Genomic DNA, 14,510 nt, shown 5'->3' with positions numbered 1-14,510 from the left:
TCCCCCAAGCTTGAGCGATGCTTTCTCCTTCACGAGGCCAAAAATTATATATATAATTACGATCACGATGAACGAGATGCATAGGATAAAACTTCTGATGAAATTCCAATTTCAATCAGTTGTAGTTCCATGATCCCATATCATCACATAGCCTAAACCATGTCAATGCCTCTCCCTTAAAAAATAAAGGGAATACCTTCTTCTTGATAACATCCTCGGGCATACCTGCAAGCTTAAATAATCCACAAACTTCATCCACATAGATTAGGTGCAAATCGGGATGTAATGTTCCGTCACCTGTAAAAGGATTAGCTAGCAGTTTCTCTATCATACCCGACGGGATTTCAAAGTAAAAAATTTCAGTAGGTTCAGTAGGTTGAGGAGAAACTCTTTGCTCTACTGGTCAGGGTGAAGATACCCCGAACAAGCCCCTCAAAGGATTATGTTCCATAGTAACAAGTGACAGTAAATTTCAGCACACTATATAAATTTTTCCTTACCAAATTCCACCTACCAAAGGCGCTTCACTCCCCGCCAACGGCGCCAGAAAAGAGTCTTGATGACCCACAAGTGTAGGGGATCTATCGTAGCCTTTTCGATAAGTAAGAGTGTCGAACCCAATGAGGAGTAGAAGGAAATGATAAGTGGTTTTCAGCAAGGTATTCTCTGCAAGCACTGAAATTATCGGTAACAGATAGTTTTGTGATAAGGTAATTTGTAACGAGTAACAAGTAATAAAAGTAAATAAGGTGCAGCAAGATGGCCCAATCCTTTTTGTAGTAAAGGATAAGCCTGGACAAACTCTTATATAAAGGAAAGCGCTCTCGAGGACACATGGGAATTATCGTCAAGCTAGTTTTCATCACGTTCATATGATTCGCGTTCGGTACTTTGATAATTTGATATGTGGGTGGAGCGGTGCTTGGGTACTGCCCTTACTTGGACAAGCATCCCACTTATGATTAACCCCTATTGCAAGCATCCGCACCTACAACAGAAGTATTAAGGTAAACCTAACCATAGCATTAAACATATGGATCCAAATCAGCCCCTTACGAAGCAACACATAAACTAGGGTTGAAGCTTCTGTCACTCTAGCAACCCATTATCTACTTATTACTTCCCAATGCCTTCCTCTAGTCCCAAACAATGGTGAAGTGTCATGTAGTCGACGTTCACATGACATCACTAGAGGGATGAAAACATACATCTCATCAAAATATCGAACGAATACCAAATTCACATGACTACGTATAGCAAGACTTCTCCCATGTTCTCAGGAACAAACGTAGCTACTCACAAATCATATTCATGTTCATAATCATAGGGGTATTAATATGCATAATGGATCTGAACATATGATCTTCCACCAAGTAAACCAACTAGCATCAACTATAAGGAGTAATCAACACTACTAGCAACCCATAGGCACCAATCTGAGGTTTGGATACAAAGATTGGATACAAGAGATGAACTAGGGTTCGATATGAGATGGTGCTGGTGAAGATGTTGATGGAGATTGACCCCCTCCCGATGAGAGGATCGTTGGTGATGACGATGGTGATGATTTCCCCCTCTCAGAGGGAAGTTTCCCCGGCAGAACAGCTCCGCTGGAGCCCTAGATTGGTTCCGTCTCGTGGCGGCGGAGTTTCGTCCCATGAGCTCGCTTATGATTTTTTTCTCGACGAAAGACTCCATATAGCCAAAGATGGGCATCAGAGGGCCACCAGGGGCCCATGAGGTAGGGGGCCGCGCCCAGGGGGGTAGGGCGCGCCCCCACCCTCGTGGACGGTGGGTGGCCCCCTCTAGTACTTCTTTCGCCCAATATTTTTTTATATATTCTGAAAATAATTCCCGTGGAGTTTCAGGACTTTTGGAGATGTGCAGAATATGTCTCTAATATTTGCTCCTTTTCCAGCCCAGAATTCCAGCTGCCGGCTTTCCCCTCTTCATGTAAACCTTGTAAAATAAGAGAGGCATAAGTATTGTGACATAATGTGTAATAGCAGCCCATAATGCAATAAATATCGATATAAAAGCATGACGCAAAATGGACGTATCAGGATGTTTTGGGCTTTGTCCTCGCAAGGATCTCTTTCTCAAAGGCTTCAGAGGTGGGTTGCTCTCAAACAACAAAAGTCATGCACTCACTCTGAGCAGCCACCAATTTATGGTGTAGGGGGTGGGCTATTCATAGCCAGGAGGCAACCCAACATGATATGTCCGAAATGACCCCGGGTCACTAAGGAACCGACACGTGTCCAATGGTCAGATTTCAAACAACGCGACAGCTTGACTTGGGCTACAAGTAAAGCTGACTCATCCAGCTCTGGATAAGATTTACTTTCATTGTCTTCGCTCGAAGACATAGGATTTTGGTTGAACATCACATCAGTCACTCTGAATTTGTTCACTTGGACCCCACTTAACAGTACAATGGTTCCTATGACTCAATAAAAAAGAAAAAGAAATTAAGAGTATGTTAATCACACGAGAAGGATACCCCAAAAAAGAACCGAGGCAGTACGAATGCCCTTATAGATATGAAATCAATATTTACCTCATGCATCTGGCTGTAAAACAGAGCTGATCAACGGTGCCTATGCCACGCCGTACCGAAATGGGACATATATTGTATTGTATCGTGCATCCATGAGAGGACAAAGTCAACACTCAAAGTCAGCCAATCAGCGTCCGAAGACTTCTCCGATGCGTCCCGATTGACATCTCTCCGGTGCACCCGTGTCAACAAGGTGATGAAACGCTTGCGTTCTTCATCACATCATCAATCAAGAGAGAAAAAAATGTGTGCAATTTACTTGTAAGAAAAGACCGTCAGGCCAAACGGAAGCGAGTAGGCAGACGGAAGAAACGGAGAAACTCAACGGAACGGGGAAGGAAGGGCAGGCCGCGTGCAGTGCGCGACGTGTAACCGGAGACATTGACTCGCTGGACTTCTTCCCTAAGCCGCGTGGCCCCGGCCAAACCTGAGTGGAGGAAAAAAGAATAGCCGAGAGAGCAAACCAACTCCCCGCCCGGTCCCTCCCCCCCTCGCGAGAAAGGAGAAAACAAAAGCCAAAATGGCGGGGGTCGTCGTCTCCAGCCACCGATCCCCTCCCCACCTCCCCCCACCCCCACCCCCACCCCGCCATTACCACTGTGGCCACTAGCTAGGGTTTCGTCCCGCGGCCCCCCATAAAGCCCCTCCCTCTGGCCCTGGTCATAGCTCACCCCCTTCCCCGATGATCTGGGTGGATTACGCAAAGTAAGTTAAAGCTGGAGCGGCTCCGGCCACGCCATAGCGCCTTCCACGATTCGCATATATACCGCCTCCACGATGTCTATTGGATTGACCTTCACCGCGAAACTTAGAGGTGGTGTGCCAGGCACGGCGATCCCGAGCTCCCCGCCCCCGCCGTCTCCACCTGCCCCCGGCATCCCCACGCACTGGCGGCGCTCCGGCGAGGATAACTACCTCACCTACGCTGCCTCTGCCTATACCCCAGGCAGCCAACCCGCCTGGCCATGTCGACGACATCGAGGTCGGGGCCTCCGCGCTCCGCCTCGACGACCCGCACGCCGCCCCGCCCTCCTCCTCCTCCTACCCCGCCAGGAGAGACGCGGTCTGGTCCGGGCTCGCCACCGCCAGCTCCACGCCGATCTCGAGGTCCCCTAGCAGCATGATGGAGGCGGCGCCGGCCAGGTCGTCGTCCACGCCCATGCTGCTGCCGCACCCTCTGCCGCTGCCCCACCATGACGACTCGCCGTGCCGAGGGCCTGGGAGGCCGCTCCCCTCCCCGAGGATGTTCGACGGGGATTGCAACGGGTCGGCCGAGTTCCTGGGGGTTGCAGAGACTGGAGGGGAGAGGCCGTCCACGTTTCCAAGGTGGGGATGCATTTTGTTTGTTTTGTACTTCCTCCGTTCCAAAATAAGTGACTCAACTTTGTACTAACTTTAGTACAAAGTTGAGTCACTTATTTGGACGGAGGGAGTACTAGTTTAGTACATGCTTCAAGCTTCCTTCCTTTGCCGTTCAAGTTCGTATAAACAGCATAACCTTGTTAGTTCTGTTTTAGTACTGATGAAGCGATTAGGGTGTTAGCAAGGAGGCCACTAGCAGTGATTTCTGAATGAGGTTGGGGTTACCAACAATATGGGCATATAAGAAGGCATGACACATGACACTATATACTAAAACTGCCACACTAGTAGCATTTCGACCACTTTGCAGGGCAGAATGTTTTGAGGTTGGTGAGAACAGTTTAGGTGAACAATAAGATGACCAGGGAAGATGGCCTTTGCTATAGTCTAACCATGTTGACGGTCTGAAATTAGCTTGGATTAGGGCTTCAGACATACATTGCTGCATAGTTGCATTCTACCAAGAGGGTTTTAGGCTTTCTGTGAACTTATTAGCTTATGACCAGGAGATCATAGCACCTTAGCAAAAATTGGATGATATGTCACGAAGAGTTATTGTGGTTTTGGACCCCCAGAACGAGTTGAGACAATTTGCTGTTTGGTGCTATGATACCCCATAACATTTTTACTTGATGATGCTTGGTTAAGCTACTTGCCAGTTTATTAGATCTTGACATGAAAAAAAGGCTGGCTCAGATTGTGATTTTTAACTGATGAGTGACTGAGATTGTTTCAGTACTGAAGTCAGTGAAGTGTAATTTGCTTTGATTAACTTCCATGAAGCTGCTAGTAAAGAAGATTGTACATGAACATGATTATTAAAAAAAAACTGTTGTCATGCCACACTGATCAGATTAACTCCATATCCATGTTTCTGATGTTGTTAATGTCTCCGGTGATAGATTTATGCCCCACCAAACTGTTCAAAAGGTTCACGAGCACAATGACTTACGGTCAGCTGGCACACATGGGGCCACCTGTGGCCAACGGAGAAAGACATATAAAGAGAAGTTCCAGGATGGTCCAACTGAAACTTTGAACTTTAGGTTGAATATTCCTGCTAAAAGTGCCCCGAGCAGCGGGTTTTCAAGTCCTGTACAGAGTCCTCGAAGGTTGAGTAATGTAGACTTCTCATCTGCTGCAATATCCATCCAAGGTAGCAATATATTGTCAGCACCATCACCATGGTCTTCAGATCAATCAGGATCTTCACCCCCTTCCACCTCACCTGAAAAATTTGTGGGTGGCCAGGAGCGATCTCCTCGCTCTAGTCCTTTGAGAAGTCCTGCTCTTAGATCAAGATACCCAAGTGCACCTCCATCACCAATGCATACAAACTTGTTCCCAGAGAACCACACTTCTCGTCCTGAGGGCAATCTGAGTGCCAATCTTCACCCATTACCTCTTCCTCCTGTTTCAATGAGCCCAAAGCAAACAAATTTTGGCCACCCGTCAGTTCCAAAAGTCGAGACACCCTCAATGGCTGGTCAGTGGCAAAAAAGGAAGCTCATCGGCAGTGGCACATATGGCTGTGTATATGAAGCTACCAATAGGTATGTTATATTTCATTTTTATTGTAGTAATCGCTTCTCTAAATTTTGAACATACCATCACACCAACATACAGGCACACCGGAGCTCTTTGTGCCATGAAAGAGGTTAACATAATTCCTGATGACGCAAAATCAGTTGAGTCTTTGAAGCAATTGGAACAGGTTCGGCCATACTTGTTTTGATGTTGCTTATTTCTGCTTATGGAGATCATTAGTCTTGTTCAATGTGATTGTTTAATGTTCTCTTTTCTTGTTGAGGATTAAGAAGCATATTTTTACTTATGCTCACATTTGGTTTGTCTTCCTTTTACCACTATACAATACTTCTTAAGTATATGTAAAACTCTGACCATACTTGTTTCATTTTTCTGAACTTGGTTGGGTAATAACTGTATACCACTATTTTCTTATGCTATCTAAGGATCATGCAATTATGCACTTCGTCTGATTGCTCATCACCTTTGTTTCAGGAAATTAAATTCCTTAGCCAATTTAAGCATGAAAACATAGTGCAGTACTACGGCAGTGAAACTGTAAGTTCTACTTGCCCACACCGAGGGAATTAACAGTGCTATATAATTTTGCTATTAACGGTGATATGGGCACCTTGCAGACTGAAGATAGATTCTACATATACCTGGAATATGTTCATCCGGGTTCAATTAATAAGTACATTAGTAAACATTGTGGTGCAATGACAGAATCAGTTGTCCGCAACTTCACTCGCCATATCCTTAACGGTCTTGCTTTCCTCCATAGCCAAAAAATTATGCATAGGTAATTTTTCTTTTTCATTATTTGTTCTTTATCTGATAATTGTTCGCCACTGGCTGTTTCCTAACTTTCTGAACCTAACCTTTGTTCAGTTTTTTACATTATCTCTTGTTTTTCCCTTATACCATTTGTCAGATTGCTTGGTCCTATTTTTCCCTTCCAACTTTATTTTGCATTCAGTTCATTTTGTTTTCTTGAGCCTCTTGTACAGCTCTATCCACATCTCAAGGGCTGATTCTGATCCCATTATTGTCTGTTAGCAAGTATTGGTTGGCTAAAATGACACATGGATGATGGATGTAGATAACATTATTATACTTTTGCAGGGACATTAAAGGAGCAAATTTGCTTGTTGATGTCAATGGCGTGGTTAAATTGGCAGACTTTGGAATGGCTAAGCATGTGAGTTCCACTTTGCGTCTTGGCTTATAATTTTTGACAGCACTGGCACTTTGCACATAAGTACTTAGTAGTCACTTTAATGTCTCGTCGGCTCGAAGTACTCAGTAGTCACTTTGAGAAGGATTAGACACAGATGAACATTTGCCTACCTTTAATTTTACGTCGCATTATGACCACCTGAGCATTATGTCTGCCATAAGCTGTTAATCGTAATTTTGACATTTGATATGAGTACTTGGTAAAACATTTCAATATTTCTTAGTTGGATTGGACCATTGGTTATTATTTCGAAGTAGTTTGATATGACATTAACTTTGGTATTCCTTACTTCTATAGTTATATTTTTAGTGCATACCCTGAGAGGCAATGAATTTACTATTACACCGTTTATTTTTCTCTTGGACCTGCGCTTTCAGGTTTTTCTTATTTGCCATGGTGCTACTTTTGTAATTAATTTGCTTGACTGTTTCTTCTTCTTTTCAGTTGAGCACTGCAGCTCCAAATCTTTCACTGAAAGGAACACCATACTGGATGGCCCCTGAGGTGCGAACTAGTTAGTCTTTATATTAATCATAGTTTTCCTTTTTCCTCATCATGGTAAGGTTAATTTCGGATTCTCAAGCGTAGTAGGCATTGTTTTATTTACTGACGTGCAGAAAATACTTGTGCGTTCTAATTTGTTGACGACAGCCAAAGTAAACTGCATCACAGTTTCTGTTGGATACCATGTAAATGTAATGCATTAGTCCACTGCACTACTTAGGAACACATATAAAGCAGTTAAGCCTGTTTTAGCGAGTCTCGTGCTCATCGAAAGGTTCCAGGTTGTAGCTGGGTCTGTTAGACCAAATAGGGCTACCTCCACTCTTAGGCTTCTTCAGTTGGAGCTAGAATCACCTTTTTGCATACCAAAAAGGCAAAAACACATCTAGGGGCCTTGAATTGTTCCATCAGTTTCACATTTCGTTTAGAAAAAAACTATCGGAAGGTGATACATTGATAGTCCCACCCAACTGGGCATTTCAATAAGGTTTGTTTGATCCACCCAACAATGGGATTTGTCCTATATACATTCATCCCACTTCCAAAACTACTGGCTACCCACAACTCCAAGTCAATGGCAATGCAGCACTTGGTTCGGTTCGGTTCCGGCACCCTCGCTGTCTTTCCTCTGCCATGTAGGATTGACACGCCTACTCCATACCTCGTGTTGGATGTCGTGATGTTGTTTCCAAGAAATAAAGGATGATGGTGACGGCATCACACTCCTCCATCCACCTTTACCTGTGTCTCCTTCACACTTTCATGCTGGACCGCAATCGCTACTGCCTCTTCTGAGTCAGATTTGGGCACCACCAGGAGGATTCAGAAGGAACTCAATGGTGGAATCTTCAATCACGAGTTCCACAACCTTCAACACATACGGCGATATCAAGGATAAGTACAGGTTGTTGATGGCTGTCAGAGCCAGCTAAGAGTGATGGATAAAATCTTCTGTTTAGTGAGGAGGTCGTTTTTTTTGTCTCTGTAGTTTCCTCTCTCTAGGTTCTGTATAAGGGAGGTTGTTTTCATATATTGGGTCGTTGTAAACTCTTTCTTGCTTAATATATTCACGTCCAGCTCTCCTGCATGTTCGTGAAAAGATTTGGGAACCACCATGGCTGTGTAGATAGTCACTCTTAATGGAGCTTCTGTTATGATGTATGCTTTTTGCTTCTCTTCTCACACACCCTCAGTCTTGAGGTCACCGCGGTCGATATGCAGCTTCACCCTTGTAAAATGGCTGTAAATACGTTATCTTAAGAGAAATTTAACCACAGGGGTCTACCCTACTGTTTCCTTGTGAGTAATTAACTGAAACTAGCTCAAAACCTCCTGAAACTTTGTCAAAACTTTCTGACAACTACATGATAGCTCAATTCCAGGGATCTGAAACTTGCTGAAATCCACATGAACTTGCTACCCTGTTGTAGGTTTTGAAACCCATATGTTAGAACTTTGTTCTGAAGCCTGAAACATTCTTGTAACGCAGTAGCAAAATCTGAAACAAAAAACGTGGTTAAAGGGGAACGGATCCCTCCCTTAACTGCACATTGTTAGATAGAAGATGAGACCTTTCTGCGGATTTCACGCAGATAGCACCCCACAGGTTCGAACGCTGGTCGGTGAGTTTACCACTGTAAACTCTAGCCACCGAGCTAGCGCTCGGTTCTCGTGAAACCTGAAACCTGAGTTTGTTGATACACGAAACTTGCCGAAAGCTTGCTGCTGAAACTGAATTTTTACTGAACCATGAAGCTTGACTCCTAAAGGAATGATGCTTTAGTGCAGTCATCGTCTCATTGCGCATGAGGAAGACCAACATGGTTATAGCCTGTGCTGCATTGATGGCATGTGACAACACCTTGAAAAGGTCTGCTAGAGGTGGACATCACACTGACAATGCCAGCAAGGTATTTACAGCATATTCCCCTGGGCCTGCATTGAGGCCATGGCAAGTTCTCAACCGTTAGTACCTGCAGGTGGATGATTTTGGGACTAAAGCACTTGAGATGGTGTGAGTTCGGTTCTCTGATTAGGTTTGACCAAGTGGTTGATACCTATCCTGTCTAGCCATGCCAATAATTTTTAACATTTAAAGATTGAACTGCATTTGCGCAATGTAAAATAATGACTTCTCTAGCAGAGAAACTGTGTGTAGCCCACCAAAAATGCTTACATCCATTTCATGTAGTCTTCTTGTGGACATGGCGCTCAGGCAAGAAAAGCAGATGTTCCAAATTCTCAAAAGCGATTCATGCATTTAATGGAACTTTATTTTCATGCAATGTGTTTGCTACAGCACCTAAGAGAGCTGATTTCTCGAACATTCAGCCTGCCTAAGGTATTATAATTTCCATAAAATCACGCCAATAACTTAAACATGTGAACAATATGCTCAGGGGATGCTTATCATCCCACATAGATTAGATTTTGTGACGACCTTTACTAACTTTATATGTCTTGAAATTAAGAAAGAACATCCACTTAATAACATCCTTAAACTACAGAAGTTCACGTTTCAACCTTAAATTCGTAAACCATTTATTTCCAGTCTTGAACCCTGAACTACCGTAAAAGGGCAAGAAAACACCGATTTCACAATTTATGGTTGAAATAAGCAGTTTACAGGTTCAAAGTGAAATGTTAACTTGTGTCTTGTGCAGTAGTTCAAGATTGCAAAGTGTTTTTTTTCTTCTAAATCTGATAGCATTTTTGGTTTGCACTCTTGTTTGATATGAAATCATTTAGTTTGAATGGATATTTTACTGTAGAATCACATCATTGGGCATACTGCTAAGTTGGCATTTAGATTTACAAATTCTTTGGTTTTGCCTTTTGGTTTGTTTCATAGAGCTGTAAGCTGCATCTCATTGGTCATTGCTTATATGGCACAGTCACACTTGCACATTTGTATCCCAGGTTGTCCAGGCTACACTTGTCAAAGATGTAGGCTACGATCTTGCTGTTGATATCTGGAGCCTCGGTTGCACAATTATTGAGATGTTCACCGGCAAGCCTCCTTGGAGTGGTCTTGAAGGGGTAAATAATTCAAACCTTTGTCCGTTTTGTAAAATCAGGATGTGTTGTATGAGTTGGACTTATGTAATTAGGGTAGCTCGCTTCTCATTAGTTAGTTTTGTATATGAATGATGATAATTGCCACACATTGGTCTAAATAAAATTGCGAATGGAGAAGTAATGTACTCCCTCCGTTTTTTATTTACTCCACATATTAGCTTTTTCTAAAGTGAAACTTTACAAACTTTGACCAAGTTTATAGAGAAAAATATTAACATATACAATACCAAATCAATACCATAGATTCATCATTGAATATATTTTCACATCATATTCATTTTTTGCTGTAAATGTTCGTATTATTTTCTATGAACTTGGTCAAACTTTATAAAGTTTGACTTCAGTCAAAGTTAACATGCGGACTAAATAAAAACGGAGGAAGTATGTCAACATTTGGGTATTTCCCTTCCCTGTCTTGGGATTCTGAAGCATGGAATCTGCTTGTCTGTGGTGCAACAGCCTGCCGCAATGTTTAAGGTGTTGAATAAAGACCCACCAATTCCAGATAATTTATCATCAGAAGGGAAGGATTTTCTGAAAGGCTGCTTCAAGAGAATCCCGTCTGAGAGACCTACAGCAAGCAAGCTGCTTGAACACCCATTCATCCAAAATTCAAATCACTTCAGCCAGCACGTTTCTGTACATTCTCCTGCAGGAAATAAATCCCCAGTAAGCTTGCCTCAGTTGCTGTATCCCCTTGAGTTTCGAGATTTTTGTGGACGTTCATGACTTTTCATGTTAATGCCAGGATGCTGGACACTGTTCAAGAGAAAAGAAGTCCTGGAAGACTGAGCCTTGTGTGAGAGGGAAACAGACAAATACAAACGGGTGTGTACTTTCTTCACACTTCTCTGTCTGTAATTTGATGTTTGATCTGTTCATGAAAGGTTTGCACTATTACAGATCTTGACCTTGTTATTCTTTTATTGCCTTCCGACCAGCGAAACAAGCAGCTCTAGATGTCCCGGGTCATTGGGTCATCGTTTGACCGCCCCAACCAGCTTGGATACTCATAGCTTGTCCCCTCCACCGACGAGTTATAAGTCTAGTTCTGGTTCTTCAGCTCATAATACACCGAACGGCATGCATTTTTCAATCGCATACCCTCAGCCCAGTCCACTACCGAGGCCTAACGGAAAGGAATCATTAAACATGTTTTCATATTGAAGAAGGATGGGCAAGCAGTCGTGTAAAGTATCGATGTAAAGAACGTCCCCTCGGTAATGATTGCAACGGGATATGTGTATGCTTATTTTCGGGGGAAATGTGGTGATCCCTTTGTAGCAAATTGTTTAGGGTTAGCTGTAGGTATAGCTAATGTTCCTGATTGTTGCCAGCACATAGGACATTAGGGTTGTAGTTGTAGCCTGTGTGGTGTTCATGTTGTAATCATGCCTCGATGTAATCATTTTTGATGATTTTTTGGGGGGGTCTTGAGTAATAATATGCGTGAATTGGCAACAGGAGATCAAGATAGACAATGTTTGTGTGTGTGCTCTCTGGGTTCAAAATTGGAACGTATGGTGTATTGTTCAGTGGTGGTAATTGCTTGCTCATTTGTTGTGGTCACGAGGTCCATGCTGGTTATTCTCCCTTGGCTTGATGAGCTTATTTATCATCACCCGATGGGCTACTTGCAGTTGTATCTTCAGTGGCATGTAAGTTCCAGGCAAATCTATGTGTCTCTGTAGAACATGCGTTCTCCATAGCCACGAAATAGCCTTTGGCAGTGTGATTGACACGATAATGATAAAATGATACAACGTCATGGATTCACGGCAAGCGATCGCCTCCAGCGTCTCGGGATCGTCGACTCCCTGAAACACAAATGCAAGGCCGAGGCTCCCAGGTATTGCCCTTGCGCGTCGTGAGCAGCTGCCGCAACCGTGCCCATTGTTCATTCTTCCAGACTGCAGCATCAACATTCAGCTTCACAAACACCCGCCCGCCCCCCCCCCCCCCCCCCCCTGAAGAAAAAAAGCTTCACAAAACCCTCCTGGAGGTGGTATCCATCGGTGTGCCCGCGCCGCTGATGGCCGGAGCACAGCCGAGACCTTTTACGTGCTCCGCTGATTGTAGCTTCTTGGATAGAAAGTTATGCACAAAAGCACACGTCAGTGGAGGGCTTTGAAATGCTTCCTCGTGTATCACCTTCGGCCTTGCATACTAGATGGCCCAAAAGCGTCACACACATCTTCATCAGATCTTGATGAGATGAGATTCAATCATCGCAAAAAGCCACAACTTGGCGGATGGGTGTCGCATCTTGTTCATATGCTCGGATACCTCCTTGCCAACCAATGACCACACGCAATCCGCCATCGAGTGTACACTCGATCAGAGAATGGCGCCAAGAATCCCTTCCATGCACACTGCACAACGACTCTCCCTTGCCATGTTGTTGTGTCATAAGACGTCAGCTGTTTTTTTGTGTGTGGGGGTAAGATGTTAACTGTTGGTAATGAATGTCGGGCCAGCCGACATAGAAATTGTCTGATCCTCGTTGGGACTTGAATGTGCCACAATGAGATGGCATAGTGTTGATTGGAAGATATGAGACACGTGCTGTATGCGCGGGCCTCTTTTGCAGAGACACCCTGTACATACCGAGTACAATGTACACACAACTCATATGGATACTATAGTATCACGCACCGGCGGAGCTTCAGCAAGGCTGAAAGGGCCATGGCCCGCCCTTGGCTGGAGCAAAATAAAGTTTTACATGAAGCAGCCCACAGTAATTCATTAATTTTTAATTTGGTAGCACTGTACGTACTATCCGGCCCGCCCAACATTTTTTTGATAGCTCGGCCACTGATATCACGCAAACATTTTCACGCAACACTCTCACTATCAACGGAAATGTTGCCTCCCGCTGGAAGAATAATCTGCCGGTGTGACGCATAGTCAATCCTAGGGTCTGATCCTAGGTGGACTGAGATACAATCACCCTTAATTAATACTCCATCTATTTTTATTTACTCCGCATGTTACCTTTGTTTGAAGTCAAACTTTACGGACTTTGCTAAGTTTATAGAGAAAAATATTAACATATACAATATCAAATCAATACCATTGATTCATCATTGAATATATTTTCATATCATATAAATTTGTTATTGTAAATGTCCATATTGCTTTCTACAAACTTTGTTAAAATTTACAACGTTTGACTTCAGTCAAAGCTAATAAAATTGGAGGGGGTACTCACATTCAGATATTTCTTGTCTACTCTCTCTGTCTCAGAATGTTAGGTCAAAAAACGTCTTACATTCCGAGACAGGTCAAAAAACGTCGAGAGAAGTGCATATTACACTCCTCAACTCTAGCCCTAGTCTAATATACACCCCCCAACTTCAATACCATCTACTTTACACCCCCAACTCTCAAAACCAGGCGGAATTCAACCCTCCCCTTCCTGTTGACCGGTTTTGACATGTTGACTAGGTGAACAGTAACAAAAAAATCAAAAAATATTTTGGCTTTTCCAATGGGTGAACAGTAAGTTCGAAAAAAAGTTGAAAAAAAGCGAATTATTTTTGCGTGGACGATTTTTCAACGCGTGATGTCTGTGACAATTTTCAGCTTGTTTGGACATTTCAGTTGTCTCTCAATAAAAAAATATATCAGCCCGAACAGTACACGACTGTTAACTGTTTCATGCAAATATAATTCAGAAATTTTTGTTTTCTTAATTTTTTCCTGAAATTTACTGTTCACCTGGACAAAAAATCAACATTTTTAAAAATCAATTTTCTTTTTTAAATTTTTTTATTTAGAACTTTTTAAAATTTTACTTTTCAACCCGTGAAAAAACAAAATTATTTTTTTTTAATTTTTTATTTCTTTTGAATTTACTGTTCACCCAGTCAACAGGTCAAAACCAGTCAACGGGGAGGGGAGGGTTGAATTCCGCCTGGTTTTGAGAGTTGGGGGGTGTAAACTAGATGGTATTGGAGTTGGGGGTTGTATATTAGACTAGGGCTAGAGTTGAGGGGTGTAATATGCACTTCTCTCAAAAACGTCTTACATTCTGAGACAGAAGGAGTACTTGTCAATTGTCATACACATATGACAGCTGACTCAAATGTTACACCACAATTTTTTTAAGAGAATTGTGTTAAGCCCATATACCCATGAGTTTCTACGAGGTAGCATTGTCAGTGAGGAAGAGAATCACTGATGGGTCGTTAATCTTTGACACTTCAGCACAAAGTTCTGACTGTCAACTGCTCAACG

At 43.0% G+C, this 14,510-nt stretch overlaps 1 protein-coding gene across 1 annotated transcript; it reads left to right on the top strand.

The window, feature by feature from the left end:
• Positions 1-3,522: 3,522 nt before the first annotated feature.
• Positions 3,523-11,806, top strand: LOC125510749 (mitogen-activated protein kinase kinase kinase 5-like; the record flags this gene model as incomplete). Its single annotated transcript, XM_048676005.1, is given in 11 exon segments — positions 3,523-3,886; positions 4,825-5,475; positions 5,549-5,636; positions 5,945-6,007; positions 6,088-6,251; positions 6,575-6,650; positions 7,134-7,193; positions 10,113-10,232; positions 10,731-10,940; positions 11,020-11,099; positions 11,213-11,806. Coding segments are annotated over 11 exon segments (2,102 nt in total), but the record flags the coding sequence as incomplete, so codon positions are not given.
• Between the last annotated feature and the right edge of the window lie 2,704 nt (positions 11,807-14,510).

The sequence above is a fragment of the Triticum urartu genome, chromosome 5 (assembly GCF_003073215.2).
Source record: "Triticum urartu cultivar G1812 chromosome 5, Tu2.1, whole genome shotgun sequence".
NCBI lineage: Eukaryota > Viridiplantae > Streptophyta > Magnoliopsida > Poales > Poaceae > Triticum > Triticum urartu.
This window is presented reverse-complemented; position numbering and strand designations above follow the sequence as displayed.